Here is a 23,151-nt window from a genome sequence, read left to right as displayed (position 1 = left end):
ACCTCAAACCAGAGTCAACATGTGTTGTCTGAGCTCTCAAAACAAGGAGGAAAGAAACTTTGCCATAAACCACGGCCACAGGAGCCTTCTGCAGCCAGCTGACCTGCAGAGAAACCTGCAGGTAACCTATCAAAAAGGCGGTGGTCTGCAGCAAAGGGACCGAGTTTTCCCAAGATGCTCATACAGTGGATCTACATCCCAAAGCCAAATAAATGACCAGCTCAGTAGAAACAGTTAATATCTGCTTGCTCTTCAATTATACAAGATTTTGGTACATTAGTTACAAGCTGTTGGATCTGACTCCTCACTGGTCTGGTCCAGCCCCCACTAAGCTATATATAAAAGTCAAGAAGAGAATTATAACCTCCCTTTCAAAAAACAACACTCATATGAGGATTAGAGGAAGGCAAGAATGTCTTTTTTTTTTTGGCAAGGAATTAAGTAAGAAAAGTGTCACCGTGCACAGTCTAGATTTACAGCAGGCTTTTTCAATTTAATTTGTCATTGCTGAATATTTTACATTGGGCTTAAACCATACAGGTTATTAAATACTGATTACAAGAAGACAGTGCACTGTGGCAGGCAAATAATTTACAAGTTATTGAAATTAAGGCTTTGGAAATGTTTTAAGGGAATTAATGTTTAATTAATGGTTTTGATCTAGAAGGGATTCCAGTAATAGCTTCAGTAAGAGATTACACAAACCTGAGAGACATTTGTAAATAGAAAGGATGCTTGACGTTAGATTTTGGGGTTTTTTAATTAATCCTGCATTGGAAAACTACCACAAGGGAATTTACACTTTGGTGCACAATAAAAGGACTGTTGTGGTTAGCAGGCACTTTAGCTTCCGTGATTTCTTTTGCATGATCAAATTTATGTGCACACATTTTTAACAACACAGCATGAGATTAACTTTTAATTTCATGTGATTAAGAATATTCCTAGTTCAACATCCCAAATGAACTTGGATATTAAAGTGTAGGAAGGTTTACACTGTATAGTTGGCGTAATAGTCACTTTCTTCCACTGAATTTCATCTTTCTGCTACTGACTTCCAGAAACAACATAAATCAGCAGCAGCATTTAGCTTTCCAGCATGACTGATGGTTTATGTTAGAAAATTTAGCTTACACTAAGACATTGTTGTACAAAGTCTTTTCTTTTTCCACTAAAAAAAGTTGTTTATGTCATTTCTTACAGTCAAACCCAATTCACCGGTCCTTTCTTGTTTTTCTCACAACATTTACCTCGACGATCTGACAGTATTTTCACAAGGCTCTAAGTTTAGTTAAGGATGCTTAGAAGATGTTTGTATCAGTAGCTGTAAAAATACAAACAGGAAAGTCTACTGAACGGAAGACAATATCTGGTATCAGTTTTCCTACAGAGATAATGTTACAAAGGTTCTTTTATAGAAACATTTTCATTAGGGAATTTCATGGTGATTTATAGTGCCCTGTCAGGAGATAAATCCCACATGAGATTTGAGATAGCTAAATAGTGGATCTGTCGTTCTGTAATTGTAGGGGGGGGGGGGGGGCGGGGGTCACTCTTCTGATCTTGATGGGTTATGGAGATACGGGGATGATACAACTCCCATTAAAGTTACTGGAAGGGGAAACAAACAAACTTTAGAAGTTTTAGGGACAAAAACATGGCAGTTTATAGGTCTCTAAGTTAATCTTCAAGCTGAAACGCATCACCTTTCTGCTAATGTACTGAGTAAAATAGAATGCAAGAAATTTTGGAGAATTCATAAGGCTTGAATTTGAAAAATCACTTTAGAAATGAGGACTTCATTCCTCTTCTTCCTTTCCTGGTGCAGCTGGGCCAATGCCAACATCACTACACAATTTTTGGTTGCAAAATGGATCTGGCTTTTTGTTTAAAAGATATTAATACTTGTTACAGCTTGCTAATATTCATTCCAGGTGATTTTTATTGCTGGTTATAATATGCTTATTTTCCCCTTATCACTTTAGCTATAATTGGTTGGTTTAATACACAGAGCACACATCCTCCATGCTGCCTGCTTAATTATTTTCATGTCTTTTTATGTCACATTTCTCAGAACAATAATTATGTCAGATCATAAATCCTGTCCTACAGTGACACAAATAAAAACCTGACAGATGGTAGTACTTGCTTTATAATGTGGAGCAAGGTGATTCAGTTTAACTAAACGCTTAATTTATTTCTACTTAGTTTAATTAATTCAGCTTAATTATTTAACCTATTAACCAAAGGTTAATTAAATTGAATCTGAAGCACTCTCTTATTATATTTATATTGCTTTTTTTTTGGGGGGGGGGGGAATGGGACTAGTGTTTCATTACCTCTCTTGCTCATTAATGTTAGTGCTGCTGTTGCTCTTTCTTGAAACGTTTGTTTTCTCCAGGGCCAAGTTAATCCATAATTCAGCGCTAATGGTAAATCAGCTGTGCATTACCCACTGCGCACCCTCCAAACGGTGACGCCAGGGTTCGCATGCCGGGGCTGGATTGCACTGTCTGGCTGCAGTTAGCATCGGGTAACCAAAACTACTGCCGGAATGCACCCTAAATAGCCATCTTCTAAAAATATGTCCCTGCTCTTCTTCCCAACCTGCGAAGAGAGGTGGCAGCCCCATTTCTAAATGCTTCTTAAGGCTCTTTTGAACAGCACCTTGAAAAATGAAAGTCCAAAGCAAAGGCTACAGTGCAAACCATCCAAGATGTTAAAATCAAATTCAACAAACTCAAGCCCAAGAGCTATTAGGAGCAGCCCACTGGTGCGGTCACAGCTGAACTGCCCCTACCCAAGGAAGTCATGGGCACCTGCAGTGCCTGCCCTCACCCAAAGGTCTACCATGGGCTCACCCGCAAACCGTTCTCTCTCCAAAAAACATACATAATAGTGATAGTCTAGAAAAGCAAGGGTCAGGGACTAGAAATACCTCTGCTGCCTGTATACTTTATTTTCATCAAACATGCTGACGGCTAGGCAGCTAAGCATCAGCGCCAGCAGGCTGCGTCGGTGATGGGGCACAACCACAGCATGCCACAGCCACCCTGGGAGGGGATGGAGTCCCTGCACATCTAAATGTGACCCACACATGCTGGCAGATGATGTGGATGGTCATGACGGGTCAGGGAGCCTGGCAACCTCCAAGGGAAAGGACCAGACCATTCTTAAGAGCCCCTTAACCCAAAAATCCACCTACTGACTTTGCAAATGCGAGCTCGGGGAGCACAAGAGGGGAATCTGCACAAAGCCTCCAGAACTGGTTTGAACACCAAAATTTCTCCAGCACTTCAGGGATTTGAATTCCATCCAGAGATTTTAATTCCACCTCTATAGCACTGCAAACTCCATACCCATAACCCACAGCCCAAGACCCACTCAGAAGTCCCACTCTGGAGCAGGGGCATCTGTTGCAAAAGCGCCCACTGGGTGCTACCTTCATCCCAAGCACCCACAGACGCTCAAGAATCAAACCTGCCGCCTTCAGGCTTAGATTTAACAAGTCCCTGCTAAGCACAAAGCTGAATGAGATCACATCTGGTCTAGGGCCAGAAAGTAATGGTGGGGTAACGGTTTTATTGGCTTTTAGAGAAGGAGCTGTTTGATTTCAGAGAGAGAGAGAGAGAGAGGAGAGTCAACAGCAACATTCGCTCCTGCTAATCTCATTTCCAGAAGCATGCTGAGTGAGAAGGCACTTGGGCACAAAGCTTTGCTCGATTGCTGTCTGTTTATCCGGGATTACGTTAGGAGCCCAAGACGCATCTGAAAACAGCCCATGGCAAGAACTAGGGCTTTGCAAATGGCTTCTGCAGCATCAGGTTTTCGGGAAGAGATATTCCAGTGTTTCCAGCAAGTTGTTGTCTGGATGGCAGCCAGTTTGCTCAGTACAAGTGCTTCAGAATTAACAGAATAGATGTGCAGGAAAGGGAAGATTTAAAGACCTAAAAATAGCTCATTTTTGTTAAAGCTTTTTTTTTTTTTTTTTTTTTTATTTAGATGCACAGGTTTTAGCCATGCAAATCTAAGACAGTCTTGAGGCAAGCACTGCAGCTAACAGGTGTTGATTAGATATTTTAAATGAACCAAATGAACCAGATTAACATATTTACCTTAAGCAAAAAGATCAAATGCAGAATGCTGAATCTGGCCTGGGCGAAGGGCTCCTCTAAGGGGGAAACTGCAGCAGAAGTTAGTCTGACGATGATCTGCCCCACTGTCCACAAAAGCTACTTTTAAGACTCAAATTACCACCAAATCTGGTATTAACAGCTCTTTATTTCAGTGTCAACAACACAAAAAGAGGGCTTGCATTTTGACATCAAAACCATGCAAAGCACCTATACACTGAGAATAAGATATTGAACAAGTGCCTCTCTCCTGCTACATGTGGAAAATTTGGCAGGAAGACTCAGTTTTCCTGTACGTTCTGCTCTATCCTTCCATAAATCAACCAGCTGTGAGGGGTGATAATTAACCTTCATTCCAAATCAAATAATTTGCCACTGAACAGTATTCCACGCTGCCCTAAGCTGCTCAAGGATGCTTCTGTAAACTTCATCAAGGACCCAGTTCTGCTCTCGGTTTAAAAGGACAAAGTCCCAAACACCTCCAGCTACAGGAACAGACTTTAATCAGAGGTACTGAATTAATGGTGAGCAGAATTTGGCTCAAAGGATGAATGTCTCCTCCATACACAGGCCCAAAAAAGGCCGTTATTAATGTCCCGGACAGAGGGATGTAGGGACCACCCTAGGCTCAGAGAATTGTCACGTGCACAGAGGACAAATAGACATCCCAGACTATTAAAAAACAGTGGTATAGAAAAATAAAAGGCAAAAAATATTGAACCAAAAAGGTTCCAAATAAGGCATCAGCAGGTCCCGACTGGATGTGCCCCATTACATACATCACCCTCCCAGCCAGGGTGGTTAGGAACGATGCATTAGGATTGTGTTTCTGATCTCAATGATCAGAGCACTAAGCACTATGAGCAACCAGAAGGGTTCAAGTTCTCATTGAAAAAGAAAAAAAACCAAACCCAAAACACAAAAACAAGGAGTATTCTTTTTGGTAAGTATTTCTTAGAAAATAAAATAAAAACAGTAAAGCAATTTTTTTAAATGATTCTTTAAAAAAAGACAACATTTCTGTAAAGTAAAAATATATATATATAGAAATAGAATATAATTTTTTGTTTTTAAAAAAGACATTCAGTATCATGTCAGCGGATTCTGATCAACTTCCCATCCGTCTTCTGCAATAACCGCTGCTTGTTAAGGCAAAACGTCAGGTTGGCACCATTACAACAGCTGAATCAAACTGGCCGAAGGCTAAGCAGAGCAGGCAGCACGCCGGCGTCAGCGAGGCTGCTTCTCCCGCACGCTGACCGAGCCATCCTCCATGCCAAAGTACACCACCTCTGCCATGTCGATGAAGAGTCCAGTCTCCACCACACCTGGGGAACAAGAGTTCACCTGCCTGTTAATGCCAAAGCCACCCCACTGCTTGAATCCTCTCCTCTGCCCATGGTTTTGTTTGTTAAAAGGCACCAATGCCTCCATCAGAGGTTTGGAGAGAGGTGTCCAACCTGGGTGATGTTGCATCAGCTGCACAGGAAGCCTCTGAGAAGTCTTTTCCATGTGGCCACCCCTAGAAGAAACTCTCCAGAGAGTGAGAAACAACGCCTAAAGCTCCCCCCAACGTTCACACCACCCCAGCCACCACCATTACACCACAACCACAAACATGGCATTTTCAGCCATCTGAAGACCCATGGGAGCAAGAGGAAGCTACGTGCAGCCACAGGCTTACTCACTTTGCTTTAAACACATCTAAAACACTACCCTGATAGCTAACACTTCTTCAAATGCTAAGACTCCGCAGATCTGATGCTACCTCTGCAATTTGTAGCCCATTTGCCAACGTACTTTTGGTTGCATTTAATTATGGGGTGCTTCTACCTTCACAGCGATCACTGAGCCACAGCCAGAGGCCAGAAAGGTGGAAAGAAATGGAGGACAAGGGCTACCACAAGCGCAAGGTGGCCGCAGCCCTGCTAGCACCGCTGTATTTAGGCTTTACCAGTTCTGCTCATCCACTTCTGGGTAGGGAAGATGCTCTTCTTCCCCTTAGCAGGTCCATTTCTGAGCAGCAAATTGTGCTGAGACCATCTCCACACCAATACGATGGAACAGGTCTCATCATTTACTGCTCATCTCTCAACCAAAAGAGATGCAAGGAAGAAGTCCTTGCTGTTTTATTTGCAAACAGCATAACTGGCCATTGTTGCTTTCTTGCATGGAAACAGCTCTCATGATGTAGACATTTGTACAGCAATGGGCAGCAACCACATTAGGATATGGAGCACCACACCAGGGACAGCCCAGACCAGCAGCGGTCACCAGTTCATTTAGATCCGTCACTGGTTCATTTAGATGTGCTCCTGCCAAAGGTACAAACTTGCCATCTACTGCTGGCTACCAGCAAATACAAGGTAATTATTCAGATTGCAAAGACACTGGGACAAAGGAGGGCAGAGGTAGCATCCCAGCATTTTGCTCCTAGAGCAGGAAAAAAGAAAATGGGTGTATTTTCAGTAAGTCAGCCTTATATCAGCATTGAGGGAAGCAAAGCCACTGAACAGAAGCAACTAGAAGTTACTGGTGACTCTTCACCCAGCTTTCACCCATGGCCTCTGCCTGCTCTTGTATTTTAACTGTGATGCCAGGACAATATACTGCTGCTTTATGGGGATGCTGAGGTTCATGCAGCAGGATCCCAAACTGTTCCTGCACGCTCTGACAATGCACAAACAGTGAGTGAAGGCAGCTGTGTTATGGACTTAGGGCCAGGCAGGTATCTGGTATAAACTCAAAGAAGACACAACCGTATTCAATTCAATTCAAAAGCTGACCAGATTCAAGACCAGGCTTTGCCAAGATAACCAGAAAGATATCCAGACGTGGCTCAGCCAGTCTGCCTGCTGATTCACTGAGGTCCATAGAGTGCCATTGCCCCTGGGCAGGCTTGGATTGTCCAGAAGCAGCTCCAGGCTGGGCAGCAGGTCTCATGCAGGGCAGGAGTCCTTGCAAGGAGGCTGTTTTGTTTGCAAACAGCACAATCAGCCATTGCTTCTCTCTTGCACAGCAATAGCTAGGACACACTGCACCCTCACACCATAGCCTGTAGGACTATGCAACGGTACTGGGATGCAGAGCTGTAAGCAGCTTCAGGAAAATACTGTAACCCAGTGTGAACCCTCCCTCGAGTCCACCAGTGTTTCCATTAAAAGTTCATCTCTAAATGGGCACAGGGAGAGTAAGGAAGAGCACAGGACTGGTGTGCCTAATGGGAAACAGTGTCATAAGTCATCCGGCATCACCCCAGGTTTTCACTACCATATGGAAATGCCACATGGGTACAGTTGTACTAATTCAGCTGATAGATCTCTCAAGCAGAAACAAGTGTAGAGACCCATAAGAGGGCAGTCAACACACACACACAGGGCAGTAAACACACATGCACATTCCTGCCCATCCAGGGGAGAGCTCCCATGGTCAGGGCTGTCTAGCACGGACCCAGCCTTAGCCAGCTTTTGTTTTTTGTTTTTGTTTTTTGGGGTTTTTTATCTAAATCACAGGCATTACCTGGTATCATTTTTATAGCGGTGTTCACTTCACTCCATTCATGAACCTTGTCAAACTTCCAGTCCAGGATGAAGTTCCCGTTGTCTGTCACCACGGGGCCCTGGGAAGCAAACCCATTTGTCACCACCTTGTCTACTGAGCCCAGCAGGGACTGTCACAGCCCTCACCGGGACCAGCCATCCCTGCTGCAACGGTTTACAGAGAATCAACGTTCAAGTAAATCAGAGCAGCCTACAGCAAGCCCGTAAGTAAAAACATCACCCAAGGCAACTGCCCATTCCTCATTCTCCTGCATACAGATGATCATGCAGAAGCTGGAAACAACACTGCAATTTCATCCCTGCAACAGGGGGTCTTTTTTGCAAGAGTAAAGCTAGATTAACATCCTAAAAAGGCTACTACAGGCAACAGAAGCCAAAGTAAGACCCCTCTGCCCCAGTGATAACAGCAAGCTGCTGGTTGCCATGGGGAGGTTTTGGAGCTGAAGAACTGCTGGACTCCAGCATCCCAGATGCGCTCAGCACTCTCTCAAGGCCAACAGAAGGAGCAATGGGGTGCTTTCAACAGAGCAAAGGCAGCTGGGGCTGAGGACAAGGTGTTTTAGCAGCACCGAGCAGGGTTTGCAACTACACACGCCAGGAGGGACCAGCATCCTCCAAGGACACAGCTCGTGCTCTAGCAGCACCGATGTGAATTCCCTGAGCGAGGCTGGTCTCAAGTTCACAGAGGACGACAAGTTTGCTTTTCTCAGGCATCAAATGCAACCTCCAGAGCCTCTTGGGATTAGACACATCAAAAACAAGTATTCAGCCTTCAGGTGTTAACTCCAGCCATTACTGCAGACAGCCTTCCCCTTCCCTTGCCACACACCATGGGCTGGCGAAGCCCTGCTGCCCAAGTCAGGACAGGACAGCGGCAGCAGAGACAAAGCAGCTTCAGTTTTAATTTAGTCTGGCTCCTTGTGGCACAGAGAAGCCTGGGATGGAGTGTGAGCTGCCCCTCCACTCAAGACCCTCTGGCAGTGCAGGCTGCCTTCCAGCGCCCCAGCATCCCTGCAGAGCGGCCGGTCAGGCCCAGACAGGCAATCCCTCCCCTCCCTGCTCAGGGATGTTTGCTTGAGGAGGCATAAGCCAGAGAAGCTTTCAATGAGCAGCCTGAGCACCTAAACACACAGTTCATTAACCAAAGTATAATTAGGAGGAATTACACAAGACGCCACTCGCGGGAGTGAAAGCCCAGATTTAATTAGATGGAAGGCCAGACTGCTGGTCCTCCATTTGCCCACGTTCAGGTGGCTCCTCTGGGGAAGTGGGGCGGATCAGGGACACATACTGCTTTGCTAACAGCCATGCGCAGCTCCGCAGCACCTCCGAAGTTTTTGGTCAGGGCTCTGGTGACAGGGACGTAAGCCATGGGGATGACTTCAATAGGAATTCCCTTCTTCCATTGCTCCCCGAGGCTCTCCGATTTTTTCCTGAGGACACAGTTTGAGGTGGGATTAGCATCAGACAGTACCATTGCTAACACCATTCACTTCAACACATTGCCTCTTGCAAAACCCTCAGGGTAGGGCACAGTGGTCAGTTCACGTGTGCACACGTGTAGGAAGAACCAGTTTAATACACGATGCTCAGTTCACTCATAAGCCGTTTTGACATGTTTGGGACAAGCAGGACACGAGTTGTTTTTTCAACAGCCCCGCAGCTGTATGTACAGAAGGGGAAATTTATTCAGTGCTGACAATCACTGAGCTCAAAAAGCAGAGCAGCCATTTCCTCACAAGCTCTGCTGACTCCTAAGCAGGCCTGCTGAGTTGAAAATTAAGAAAAAAAAGCTAAACCGAATTGCTGAAGCACTAGAGCCAGGCTAATTTCCACCTATTCCTGCTCCCTTGACCCACTGGAAGGACAATAATAGCCTAACCTATCCAAATCACCCCACGGGACAGAGAGGTATAATGAATATTAATATTTTCACCTGTAATCAGCAATAACAATGAAGCATTTTGCATATCCTGCAACTATCTTCTCCTGCGTCAAGCAGCCACTGCAAGAGGCGGAAAAATAATTATAATAATAATAATAATAATAATAAAAATATAAAAAAAGCCAGAAAACATCAGACCACCCCTCAATGTGCCTGATGGCCTTGAATTCCAGTCCTCTCCATCATATTATTGCTGGGTTTGGTGCTGCTGTTGCCCCATGCCAGGGCTCCTTCCCCTGCCCCATCACTGTATCCTCCTTGTCCCTTGCACACACACCTGGTCAGGAGCCATGTCCCACCACAGGGGCACGCACAGCCCCGCACAAGATCCCCTCAGCCTCTCCAGCCCACCCCAGAGGCATCTGCAGCCAGAAGAGGATGCTCAGAGGCCACCCGCCACCAGCACCATGCGCAGACAGACGGACAACAAGGCTCACCCGCCACCTTTGATAAGGTTGAGGTCAGAGTCCACTTCATCTGCTCCATCGATGGCAACGTCGAGCTATAGGAAGAGGAGAAATTTGGTGTGGAAGCTCTTCCTGTGTGGCATCCAGGCGCTGCTCTTGGCACAGCTTGGGAGGGCATCAGGTCCCAAGCAGCAGCCAGAAACATCACTAGAGCTGAGACCACCTCATCACCAGCCAGAGATGGGCATCTGCTCAGCCACCCAAGGACGCCAGCTCCCACTAAACCACAGGCATTGTGAGAGCAGGAGAAAGAAAATCCAAAACCAACTGCTGGCCTGCAGGCACGTCACTTCAGACTCTAGCATCACTTAAGGACCAGCACACAAGCAGGGGGCTCCCAGGGAAAATCTTGGTGACACTTCAGCAACACAATATCCCTGTCTTGGACCAGCAAGCATCAGCCTGGAAGAGATGCCAAACACCTCGAGGAATCAGCTCGGCAGCCTACCTGCCATCTAAAGGGACAACACTAAAACAAAACTAAGGCTTGGCGGGGGGGAAATAAACTAAACTAGTTCTCACGCACGTTCTGCAGTGCGGCTGCCTGAACTCTGGTCCTCAGGGGAGGATAAGGAAGCCTCACGCTTTCATGAAGGACCAACTTAGAGGAAGGTCAGGTGAGGTCTCACCTCCGCAGTCCCACTTACCTCTGGATGTCGGTCCAAGTCACTTAGCGTTAAGCCGTTCTGCAGGATCAGCTGACGGGCCTGCGCACCAAGAAGACAGCAAACACCATTTACCAGCAGCAGAAAGGAAAAACAGGCTCATGGTGTCATTCCCCTGGCAGCTGCTTCACAGCTCCACCTTGAGCTGGCAGAGAGGCTGCAGCCAGCAGCAGGAACGCACAGCAAGGAGAAAATGATGCCTCCAGGCCAGATTATTTTAATCCAAGGAAAACCCTGTTGCTGATTTGAACTAAAATGCTCAGGTGGTGCAACAGGACTCCTAGGTTGAGGTCTCTCAGTACTAAATAGAAGAGGCCCCGTCAGCTTGGTGGGAATCACTTGTATCTAAGCATTAGAGCTGACATGGGATTTTTGACTCCCGTGTTTTTTCAGCTTGGACATCATTCTCCCTCACACCCATCCAGCCCCTCCGATTTCCTTCAGCTGAAAAACGGGAGCAAGAAAATTAAATCTTTACGTCATAGCAGTGCAGGACTAACAATGAAAATATCTTTCATATTGGAAAGAAACAAAAAAAAAAAAAAGGCAGAAAAAGAAAAGCACGAGTCATGGGAAAAGTGTGGGAAACCTCCTGCAACAGCTGTTTGGTGGCTCTGATCTACTGTTACTGAAGTGGCCATGTATTTCCCTCTAGTGGCAATGGAACACAGAGCACCCCGTTACTCTGTCAGTTTAAACAGGAGCTCAACCTTACAGAACCTTCAATTGCTTCAATTTTCTGTTACAGATCATCACCTGAGTGAGACCCCTTCCCTGCACAGACTCTGCTCGCCTTCTAGCTCCAGCTAGACCAAGAAATGCCAGTGTGATAGCCTGGATCAACTGATTGCCCTGAATTTTACCCACTAACGCTAACAAAGAGCATCAGTTGCACGTGTTGGCATCCCATTAAACATTAAGAAGAGAGCAGGTGGAACTCCTGGCAATGAGCTATAGTTGGAATCGTTTATCGTAGCATTTCATAGCATGCAGTTTTAACACACATGGGCTGTGGGCTCTCGATCTGTGCACTAAGATTGCCCTAAGGACTCACAAAATAAAAAGAATAAAAATCGGTGGGTTTACATTCATCACACAATGTCCACGTAAAAAGGTTTCAAGGACCTAAGAATCGAAAGCATTGAAAAACACCATGCTGTACGTGCAAGCCAGATCCTGAACAGGCTTAGAGTCAGCAGTGTGGGAACGAGGTGGCTCTCTTCAGGCTCTCTGTTGCAAGGCCATGGGAGCAGACCAGCAGGAATGAAAAGCAGAGCTCCCACAACTGGGGGGAAAGCAGCAGTAACTGCGCAGCACTTGCCAAGAACAGTATCGCTCTGTGCTCTCGGCACACGTCCGGGTGAAAAGAAGAAACAACACACAAGCCAAGGGACAGATACTTACCCCGGCTCTAGCTTTACTGATGGTGATGGAATAACCCAACCTGACAAGAGGGAAGGGAGGAGAATAAAAGCCCACTGAAACCAATTCTTCCTTCCCAGTGAGCTCAGCCAGCCACTTACACATGTACATAGTGAAAATAAGACGCTGTTTTGCTGGCCTGCCAATGCTTCACTTGGAACTGGCTGAGGTCTAAGAGACTGCAAAAGACAAGAGCACGTATCCCCATGTCTGGGGGATTTTGGCTCCTCCAGGTTTACGATCTATCCATTCCCTTCAACAGCAACCTTTTTGTTTTACTGGTAAGAAACTCTGTAGTGTTACATGAACTGTCCCAACATTTCAAGGCAGGACAGGCTCCAGCCCATGTTCCTTACACAAACTTTATCAATATTGTCTGTGAGACCTCATCACTCAGAGCACTTTTCCTACGTTCAAATGGGACATTGTGTCTCAGGATGGGGATCATTTCAGACAGATCAAAGATGGACTCTCACCACATTCTATACATGCAACAGAAAAAGATACAGGTTAAAAAAGGAAAAAAAATATCTAGTTTTTATTTTTTGCCCTTTGCAGCAGTTTGCATTACACCCCAGTTGGCCACTGGTTGTTTGCAACAGCTGGGAAAAGAGAGGGTTTTATCTCCTCACACTTAAAGAACATCCACAGGATAAGATGATGTTAAGTTTTCATAATATTTTAGGACAATTCAGGTTGGTCTCTATCCAACCGCCAGGTCAAAGCAGGGTCAGCTCCCACCTTGCTCAGGGCTTTACCCATTCAGTCTTGAAAACCTCAAAGGACAGACTCTGCACAGCCTGCCTCACTGCTTCACTGCCCTCAAGGTAAAAAGGCTGTCACAAAAGTACAGTCCCAAGGTCCACACCAGGACTGCAAGAAGGACACATGCCCAATCCCTAGAGAGGGGCATCAGCACCCAGCCTCAAAAACCTCACAGGTGGTCCCTGTCATGTCACCTCTCCCTGCCCAAAGGGGACAAGGTAACAGCTGCTCCTCTGCAGCATGTTCCCAACTCAGGGAATAGAGGCAGAGAGACTAAAGCCAGTTGCCTGAATGCATGGAAGTAGCTCAGAAGCTTCCCCAGCCGCTCTGCACTTAATTAACCACCAAGCCATGTTCTCCCTCTCCCTGCAAAATTCTCAACAGTTAGCTCGGTATGAACCAAATCCTGCAAATGCTGTGCAGCAAAGGAAAGATTCAGCTGATTTTTCTTACGCAATTTCTTGTAAAAGCCAGCTGATGCATTTTAAGTTCCTCCTGAAAGCACAAGCTTGCTATTATTGCTTGCAGCGTGATTTTTACAGCTTCTGGGGCCTGATACAAAGGAGACCAAGTGTCTCCAGTGAGTTTTGTCTTACAAGGCCAGTTCACCACTGAACAGCATTTTTTTTGCAAGCGGGATCCAGAGCAAGCCATGCACCAGCACTGACATAACCAGAGCTACCACCCTAGTTCAAAACACACCTCCTAGCACTATGGCATCCCTGCAGCTCAGGTCAGGGTGACACAGCACCATCACTGCCAGCTTCCTGAGGTCCATCTGCAGGCTGCACCATGACTGCTTTCACCAGTGCTTTTAGTGAACTCACGCCACATTGAGCCAGTCCAGAGTGCAGCGTGGTGGCCTCCTGCAGCCAAAGAGACCATCCTCTGCATGAGTGTCTGGACTAGCAAAAAGCCAAGGAGGAAAGCACTTACCTGAAAAGATGTAGGGATGCAGACAATTGTCAGGTTCTCCTCTTTAACCCGCTCAGCTGTAGGAAAAAAGGCAGAAGCCTCTCTTTGTTCATTGCAGAAGGAAAAAATGCACCAACTTGCACTTCAAGAAATCTCTCTTCAGAGCAGCCCCTCTGAATCACTGCAATTACTTGCCTTGCAAATAACTCAGTCATGCTGAAAATGCAAACAGGTGCCACCCTGCACAGGTTAAGGCTCAGTTTCTAGTCAAGAAATGTTTAAACACCCACCCACCCTAGCTCAGCCCAAGATATCGTGAGCCATTAACCTTTGTGCCTCCAGCAGCAGAGGAGCACCATCAGCAAATTGTCACCTGGGAAATTAACCCCACTCCCCTCTCTCACTCCATTAAGAGAGTTTTTTGCTGCCCTCCTTGTAAACAGAGATCTCCAGCAGCTGCCTGAAAGGTTTTCTGGCTTGTTGCCGTGGGGACACAACATTCATTTATTATAGAACATTTAAATATATGGATGGAAAGGACTAATAAAACATGTATTCCATTAAATGGAAGGAAATATTTCCTCCCCAGGTTAACCTCAAATGACTAAAATCTATTACTAAGATATCATTACAGACAAAATTTATTTTAGTAATTAGGGTATTTCAGCATAAGCCAACAGCCTGAGAGTCAGCAACAGCTCTCGCACCACAGCAAGCACAGGGGCTACATGCCTCAAGGTAATACCGCTGCTGGAAGGGCTAAAGATGCAATACATGAGGCTGTGTGTTGTTACAAACCACTTCCCAGTGTGAACACATTCCGTAGGTGTGAGAAGTCAGAATTTGCAGCCTGGAACAGGCACTCCACTTTAAATACTATACCCATTTGTACAGAGACTGATTCTGTGTTAGAGCCAGGAGTGGTTGCGATATTAAGCCAAACTCAGAAAGCTGAACCGCAGCTCTCAGGCAAATGCGTATCACACACACGGAGCGTGGGGCAAGGCAGGTGCTGAGGGCAGGCACAGCACCACCGCTGGTACTCCCCTGCAGAGCAAAGCACTGGGCTGTGCTCACGCTTCAGCCCCACACAAGCCTCCCCAGCCACACAGAGCCACCCAGGTGGGACACATTGAGCTCTGTTTCCGAACGGGACACCCCCTCTTCATCCAGGCAAGACCCCCAAGAACAACAGGGCTGATCCTGCTCTCCCAACCCACTGCAGCACCCACAGCTGCTCTGTTCTGCGTCCAAGGACAGCGAAACAGGATGAGGCACAGCACCTCCACAAGCAGATCTGCCCTGGGGCTAAGAGTGCCCTGCAAAGGACACTTTAAAGTTTCTCTGCACCCTCGGCAGTGAAGCATGAGGATAATTACCCTCATGTTCATTTTGCAAAAATGTATTTGCCTCGCTTGAGTATTTTGCTGAAATTTTCTGAATAACACCTTGAGTGAACTCGCACATGAGGCAAGCAGGTAAACCTAGCTGTAGGGTACAAAAAAACCACCCAGCAGGATTTCACATTCCAGATTTTCTGTCCACCTCAGCAGGACCCTCAGCGTGAGTAACACAATGTGAGCGAGCAGAGCAGCGTCAGCTCCATCAAAGGGGTTAACGGAAGCAGAGCAGCTGCATGGCCCAAAGCCACAAAGCAAGTTGGGACTCGGCAGAGCTGGAACCAAACAGGGGAGTTCGCTCCAGTTTGTGGTGGGTGCCAGTAAAGTGCTTTGCCTGGCTGGATGGGGAGAACAGGTGGCAAATCGTTACCTCCTCAGGCCTCCCTATGCAATAAATTTAGAGCACAAGACCCAGTTTTAACCTTCAGCTTCAAAAAGGACACAGCAGCAGCAAACAGACCCGACACATCAGCTCTACGTCAGCATCCGAATTATTTAGGTTGTTTTTCAAGTACTTGGGACAGCTGGACAAGGGGGCTTTCTGCAGCAGGAGGGCCACGGAGGGGAGCATCCTACCTAATCGATGCACTGCATGGACAATTGTAGAGCCGCTTCCAATCCCAAGAACTTGATTGTTCTGCAAATCAAAGAAAGACAGAGAAGAGCTGTTACTGGGGACTCGGCACAAGGGCTGTCCACATTTCCCAGTAGACTCGACATTACAAACACATGCAAGAGGAATCCTGCCCAGAGATGCACGCCAACACACAATGTCTTAGTGCACTGCAGGCAAGGAAGGGAACACACTGTGCCAGCAAGGACATGACCACTGCCTGCGGCTAAGGGATTTTAAGCAACTCACCCTCTCATTAAAGGACATGTGCTTGCTAATTACCACCATGGTCTGAATCTCAGGGGTTTCAATGCACACTCACTGGTGGTTGCTGGCACTCCATGCACCCTCTCCTGCCGGAAAGCTGGGAGTTTCAGACAATACCACAGAGGAAAAAGCTGAAACAACCTCAAGATAACATCTCCCAAGGAAGCCGCACAGTAAAAGCATGGGTTTGCTGCCAACCATATTGTTAGTAAACGGTACAGATGCATCAGTAGCCAAAGCAAAGAGCACAGCAGCTGTACACAGAGCACAATAAAAAGCGCTCTCCAAAACAGAGCATATAACTGCCTATATGAGAGCCCAGCAACACACCTGAAAGATGTGTGAGCCTGGCAGCACACACTGAAGAGGATCGTATTTTAACCACAGCTCAGCCCTGGCCTTCCTCTGCTTATGGTCTGGTTTAAGAAGGATTGCTACTGTCTCACCCGCAACACAGGCACGCTTCTAAAAGGTGCTGCAGGCTGAGGGTGGATGGGTGCAATGGTGTTACCTCTGCAAGAGGATGCTCTGCAGTGTAAATCTCTGTTTATTATCAGCTCAGTCTCCCACCCACTGAAAGCTACCTGCAGCCTCCTGCACACTCCAATTCCACAATAATTCCCATTCTCTGGACAGGATCCAAAGCTTCAATTGACTTAAGGAGGCCCAATATCACTACAGACATTTCAGACAAGAAAGACTTGAAGGCAGCCAGAGATGCAGGCACAGAGGAGCTGTTGTGCATTATCTCTCAGACATTAGACGGGTCTGAAGCTCCTTTTCCATGTGCAGCAAATCCCAGAGTTCAGCAGCTGTGGAAAAAGCCACACCTGCAGCACTTCAACCAGCTAACATCTTAACAGCAAGCAAGCTTGCCAGGAAAGGTGGAACTCAATACAGGTCACAATCCCCTACGATAAACAATTTCCCTAGCTTCTGCAGGTGAAAAACAGAAGTTCTCCAAAACCCAGCGCGCAACCAGAGACTCGGCTTATACCCAGCCCTCACTAACCACCGTGATGCTGCATAAGATGGGGAAAACAATGTATCACAGCCACATGCCTGCAGCTTGCCAGAAGAAACCCAATAGCTCCCAAGGTTTCTCAGTTTCACCTGCCCAGCAGGTGAAGCCAAGCACGGCCAGCCAAGGAAGCAAACCTGTGTGGAGGCTGGCAGGACACGGGCAGTACCGGTGCTCCCGAGAGACTTGTTTCAACCTGGGAAGAGGCAGTTTCTTCTCTTTGCCCCCATTTCTATAGAACAGGACAGCTTCTTGGAGCAGATGGATGCCCTAAAGGGATTGGGAAAGCCTCAGCAGTGGCCACTCCACTGTAATGAAGTGGGATGAGCTCACAAAGGTCCCAACCCCTCCCTGGCGATAAACTTGAAGGCATTTATCAGTTTTGAGAAGTTAAGCACCCTCTCTTAGGCGGTGGCAAGACTTTGGGCTAAGTGGGTTTCCCAGAAAAAGTTTAAGCCAGTCTAAACTGGTGCTGTCACAACCCCTGCCGTACTGCAGCTTCCACCTGTCCCTCCTCAGCTCCAACCCCAGCCAGATCAGGGGCAAAAAAAAAGCCAAAAAACATCTGCTATTCAAAACAAGGACAGGGCAAACATTGGTGAGAAGCAGAGCACAAGGTCAGCATGCAAGGGGCAGGTCCACCTCACAGCACCAGGGAGCAGCATCCCATGCAAAAAAAAAAAAAGACATTTCAGGTTGCTTACGCACACCCCAGCAAACAAAACCAAGGCGCTGAGCCACAATACAGCTGAGGACCCACATATGGACTCTGTGAGTGGAGTCAGCAGCAACCACAGCATTTTCTCAGCTAACCCAAGGAACTAGAGATGCTGCCCAACGTTACAGATGCAGACACAGCAATGCACATTGAATAGGTACCAGCAGCACCACAGGGGCTGGCCTGTCTGGGCCGGCCCAATGTAACCCAAGACTAGGATTTCCATGGGCAAAAAGCAGGAGATAAATACAGCACAAAGCCCGAAGTTTCCTCTTACTAATGCTCAGTCCTCTGGGCAGCAGGACCTACAGCTCTCGCCCATCTTTTCATTTCTAACAGAGGCACTTAAAGGACCTGCTTTCAGAGTTGTTGTATAAACACAAAGCCAGCTCTCCCCAAGCAGCTTATGGCTCTAAAGCCCCAGGTCCTGTGCCAGCCCACAGCCCACGGCTTCTGAGGTTGGCCATCTCAGTGTCCACTCCAGTACTAGGGAATTCTGCTCCTACAGCTGCCTGGAGACAAGTGCTTTGGGCAAACACACCAATCTGGCTTTAATTAAAAAAAAAAAAGGGAAAAATGTTCTCCTCTCCTAGCCCCTCCACGTACCCTCAGGTTTACATCTGCTGCAGGCTACACAAGAAGCTGCTGTGCTGGCACACCAAGGAATGGGCATGCAGGAGGATGCCAAGAAAGGAGCCTCATCTAGTACCAGCACCAAGCCCCCCGTGCCACGGATTTACGGCAGTTAGGTAGGAGATATTTGTCCAGCGCAACCACGGATTTACAGCACAGTTAGGCAGGAGATATTTGTCCAGTGCAACCAAACTGTGAAGTCAGTGGCATCTCCCACATGTCCCTGGCGCACAAGGAAGGGAGCCTGCAGCTTTCTGAAATCACATCGCTCCCTCCATTAACAGCAATAGCTCTAACGACAAACTCAGAACTATTGGTGACAAGCAGCTGAGACCATCGAACTTCTTGGCGGTGACTCTAACCTGCTTCTCCTTCTGGCCAACCCGCATGACAGGCGTTGCAGTATTACCCCAGACACTGCCTGTTTTACTTAACCAGTGTCGCCAGCTGGGCACTGAACTTTGATCAGTTGGGATGTGGCCAAAAACATTACCCAAAGTTTGTGTGACCATACAAACACGCAAAGGACAGCTATTTCACTAGGAAAAGTCCAAAATTAAGAGTCACATTCTACCCCAAATCAAAGGCCCATCCAGCTGGCAATAACCCACAGCAGCGGCCGTGCTGTGGCTCCGCACCTTGCGACACGAGTCCTTCCTCCTGCAACCCCTCAACGTGCCACTTTTGGGGCTTGCTTTGGGTAAGAAAGGGGATTTTTATGCAACTGCCGGTCCATCCCCCAGGCTCCCCAACCCCACAGACTGCTTTTGAGTGCACTGGCCTGGCAGGGGGTAGGTCTCAGAGAGCATGTGGCTGTGCTCTCTGCAGCCACATACAGACTGCTCAGAGGAAGGAGAGGCTGCAAAACAAGTGAAACCTTTACGGGACATCAGGGAAGCCATCCGTAACTGAACCTCAAGACGCTAACCCCGCATGGGGGAGTGGGAAGGAAAAGGAAATTTTTTTTTTCCCCCAACTGCCAATGTCTACCTTCTTGGCAGCGCCTCTACACCCATTTCATCACTGCTGTTGCAAAAGGGCTTGCACAGCAAACATTGCGATAAACTACAGCGTGACTTTAACCGTCAATCTTCCAAGTGTTCACGATCAGCCTGTGCCAATTTTCAAGCAGCTCCCGTCCTATTTGACCTTCAATGGGTCGTTTATAGCCCCTTGCTGCACTTGCCTCCCTACAGAGGACAGGATGCAACCCCCTGGTTCAGGGCTGTTGCTCCTTGCTTAGCTGCTCAGAAACGGGGAGCAGCGGCAGAGCACCCTGGACTCGGAGCAGAACATGGTGTTAGCCTGAGCTCCCGCCACTGCCCAGCTTGCAGGAGGGTTCATGGTTAAAATTTGGAGGTGCAAGATGTTACCCCAAACTCGGTGTGCATCGTGCTGAGCCGGGCAAGGCAGGCAGCTGCTGCCTGGGAGGCAGGCGCTAGGCAAGCATGGAGATGGGAAAAGAAAAGTAGTTTTCTCCCTTCTCTCCAGGCTAAAGAAGCACACATCAAAGTGAAGGAGGAAGAGGCTTGGCGGGGCCCATGCATGCACCCCAGGGTCCCCCCTTGCACCCCAGGACTGTCCATGCTCCAGGAGGGGATGGAGTTGTCTGGGCACCCCACAACCTGTCCATGCACCTCGAGGATGCTCTGTGCACTGGAGGGGCCCGGCACCCCGGGACCACTCTGTGTACTGGGGGACCCAGCACCCAGGAGCTGGTCCCAGCACTTCAGGACCCATCCCTGAACTGGGAGGCCCTGGACACCCCATGGTGGTTCCATGCTCTGGGGGGTCCCGGCACCACAGAACCAGTCCCTGCACCCCGGGGCCACTCTGTGTACTGGGGGGGCTCCGTGCACCTCATGGTTGCTCCATGCATTAGGGGGTCCCGGCACCCCAGAGCCAGTCCCTGCGCCCCTGGACCGCTCTGTGTACTGGGGAGTCCCGGCTCCCAGCACTCCGGAGCCGGTGCCTGCAGCCCAGGACCCGTTCCTGCACTGGGAGGCTCCGTGCATTGGGGGTCCCAGCACCTCAAAGCCGGTCACTGCACCCCGAGACCACCCGGTGCACTGGGGAGTCCCGGCACCCCAGAGCCCGTCCCTGCACCCCGGCGCCTCTCCGCGCACCCGGGGGTCCGCCCGTGCACCGGGAGGCTCCGCGCCTGGCGCGGCCGATCCGCGCCCCGGGGGGGTCCGTGCCCCCTGCCCCGGGCAGGGCTGGGGTCCGGCCGCCTCACCTGGACGTGCTTGTCCACCGCGGCGCAGGCGGCCAGCCTCTTGGCCTCCTCGGCCATGGTGCCGCCGCGCCGCCCGCCGGCCCGGGCGCGCCTCCCCGCCGCCGGCCCCGCTCGGACCCTCCCCGGCGGCCGGGCAGCCAGGGGCGTGCTGCGGAGCGGGCCGAGCCGGCCGGGGAGCCGCATGCCGCCGCGGCCCGCCCCCGGGGGGCTCTCCCGCACGGGCTGCAGGCTTGGGCCGAGCCGGCTCCCTTCTTCCTCCTCCTCCTCCTCCTCCTCCTCCTCCGGGATGCTGGGACTTGTAGTGCGGCGAGCCGCGGACTACAGCTCCCACAATGCACGGCATGGCATGGCCTCGGCACAGCATGGCACGGCATGGCATAACGTGGCATGGCATGGCATGGCATGGCATGGCATGGCATGGCATAGTGCAGCACGGCTCAGCACGGCAGAGCAAGGCATGGCATGGCTTGGCACAGGATGGCTTGGTGTGCCCACTCCACCCACTGCACCCACCTGACCCACAACCCCAAAGGAACTTGTTATCAATGTATTTACGTGTGTGTGTATACATATATATATATTCATATCTATATCTTGTGTTTGCCGGGGTTGGAGTGGCCGAGGCTTTCCCGTCAGGTGCCAGGGAAGGCAAGGTGTCCTGCCTGGAAGTGCTGGGGAGGAGAGGGGCACCAGGCAGTGCAGTCACGCAGGAGTCCCTCGGCGCTGATGGAGGTTCTCTGAAGTTCCTCTGACGGTGCACTCCCCTGAAGGAAGAGCCTCTCTTGGACTCTTACTCACACTTTGTAGCACGGTCTCATGGGAAGTTGTCATGTGCTCATGGGATGTTGTCATGTGCGTTGGGGGTTAAGGACTGGCAGAGCAAGGCCTGCCCAGCCATCCACATGGAAACCCTGCTCTGTCGCAGGACTCATAAGTAGGGACATGCCTGTGACAAAAGCTGCTGGTCCTCTGAGCATGCCAGTTACCAAACAGCGCTCACTGCTCCTTATCCCACCCTGCAGGAGGGTCAGGACAAAACCCAATGGAGGTTTTCTGTCCTGGAGCACATAGAGCCTTTTGTGGTTTTGGTTTTTTTTTTTTTCTTTGCCTCTCTACCCTGGGTTAGCATCTGCTGAAACTCTTTCTGAAAAAATATTAGAGAGGTAGATCAACCATCAGGTACCCCTGCACCAGCAGTGCTGATCCTGGAAGCCGTGTTAGGACCATGCAGAGGCATCTCAGTTTCTCTCCAGGCAGCAATCCCCCCAAGACAGATGAGAATTGCAGGTATTTACCCCTGACTACTCACACCAAGGCCAGACCACAATGCAGAATAATCTTTTTTATTTATTTTTTTTTATTATTTTACTTGCACAACAGAAAAGCCACTGTTGGCTTCTGTTTTTTTTAATTCTGTGCATGACTGACTTGTTTTGTTGCCAGCCTCTGGGATTCTGCTGTGGTTTTTAAGGGCTAGAAATGTTTCCTTTTGTTTTCCCTGGGTCGGCACACCAGCCTTTGAACAATGGCGCCGTATTGCAACAAAGACTCTATTATCATTGCCCAGGCTTATCTCAGTGCTGTAAGGCCTTACCTTTCTGTACAGAGCAGGTGACCAGCTATTAAGGGCAGCACATGATTGCTATACAGTCCTTTGGTGTTTTCTGCTAGCTGGCAACGATCTTTCCTGCAAGTTACACATTTTAAAACGTAAATACACACACCTAGTGGGATATATATTTCGGAAAGAATCAAAGTACTGTGTTCTTCCGCGATGCATTAACCGTAAAACTGAAGGAGCAGCTGCCTTTGGGGTTACTCTGTTCACTATCCTAAATGCTTGAGTACTGCCTGGAATGAAAACCAGTCATGGGGGTTTTACACCAATTCAAGAAGCCAAATCTTGCATGTGCATATCCCAGATCCCACCGGAGTGGGGAGTGTTAGCCCAGGAGTCCTGTATGGGGGGGATAAACCTGTTTGTGTCCTCACAGCATGGGCTGATGGCTTTGGCTTGAAACACAACTTGCAGGGTGTCTGCCTGGAGAATGCAAACATTTCCACTTCCAGATAATGGGGCTGTTAGCAATTCATCTGAATCTGCAGGTGGGTTAGTTTCCATGAATCCTTTGTTTATAGAGTGCTGAGCCTCGCCAATGCACAAAAAGGTGGCGTTGGGCACTTTAGAAATGGATTTTCTTGAAGTTTCAGTGATGACCAGCTCTGTCTGCAGACAGCTCAAAGTCCTTTTGTACAAACCTGTGTTTGTTCCAGGTCAAAGCCTCTCCCAGAGCCAACTGTCACCCTCTCTGCTCCAGTACAGGGGGAGGTGTTTGAACCTGCTGTTTGAATAGGCATTTTCCTTGTTGAACATAGTGGTAACTGCGAGGT

The 23,151-nt window shown here is 48.6% G+C and overlaps 1 protein-coding gene across 1 annotated transcript; it reads right to left on the bottom strand.

The window, feature by feature from the left end:
- Window positions 1-4,261: 4,261 nt before the first annotated feature.
- Window positions 4,262-21,024, bottom strand: RPIA (ribose 5-phosphate isomerase A). Its single transcript, XM_056349437.1, has 9 exons — window positions 20,761-21,024; window positions 15,849-15,909; window positions 13,894-13,949; window positions 10,753-10,812; window positions 10,076-10,140; window positions 9,630-9,698; window positions 8,985-9,126; window positions 7,653-7,752; window positions 4,262-5,461 (listed from the first exon to the last, which is right to left on the bottom strand). The coding sequence occupies exons 1-9, from the start codon at window positions 20,941-20,943 to the stop codon at window positions 5,364-5,366; spliced, it is 834 nt and encodes a 277-aa protein (XP_056205412.1). The 5' UTR covers window positions 20,944-21,024; the 3' UTR covers window positions 4,262-5,363.
- Window positions 21,025-23,151: the final 2,127 nt, after the last annotated feature.

Source organism: Falco biarmicus, chromosome 1, assembly GCF_023638135.1.
Source record: "Falco biarmicus isolate bFalBia1 chromosome 1, bFalBia1.pri, whole genome shotgun sequence".
Lineage (NCBI taxonomy): Eukaryota > Metazoa > Chordata > Aves > Falconiformes > Falconidae > Falco > Falco biarmicus.
The sequence above is the reverse complement of the archived record's forward strand: the minus strand, read 5'-3'. Positions and strand labels throughout refer to the sequence as shown.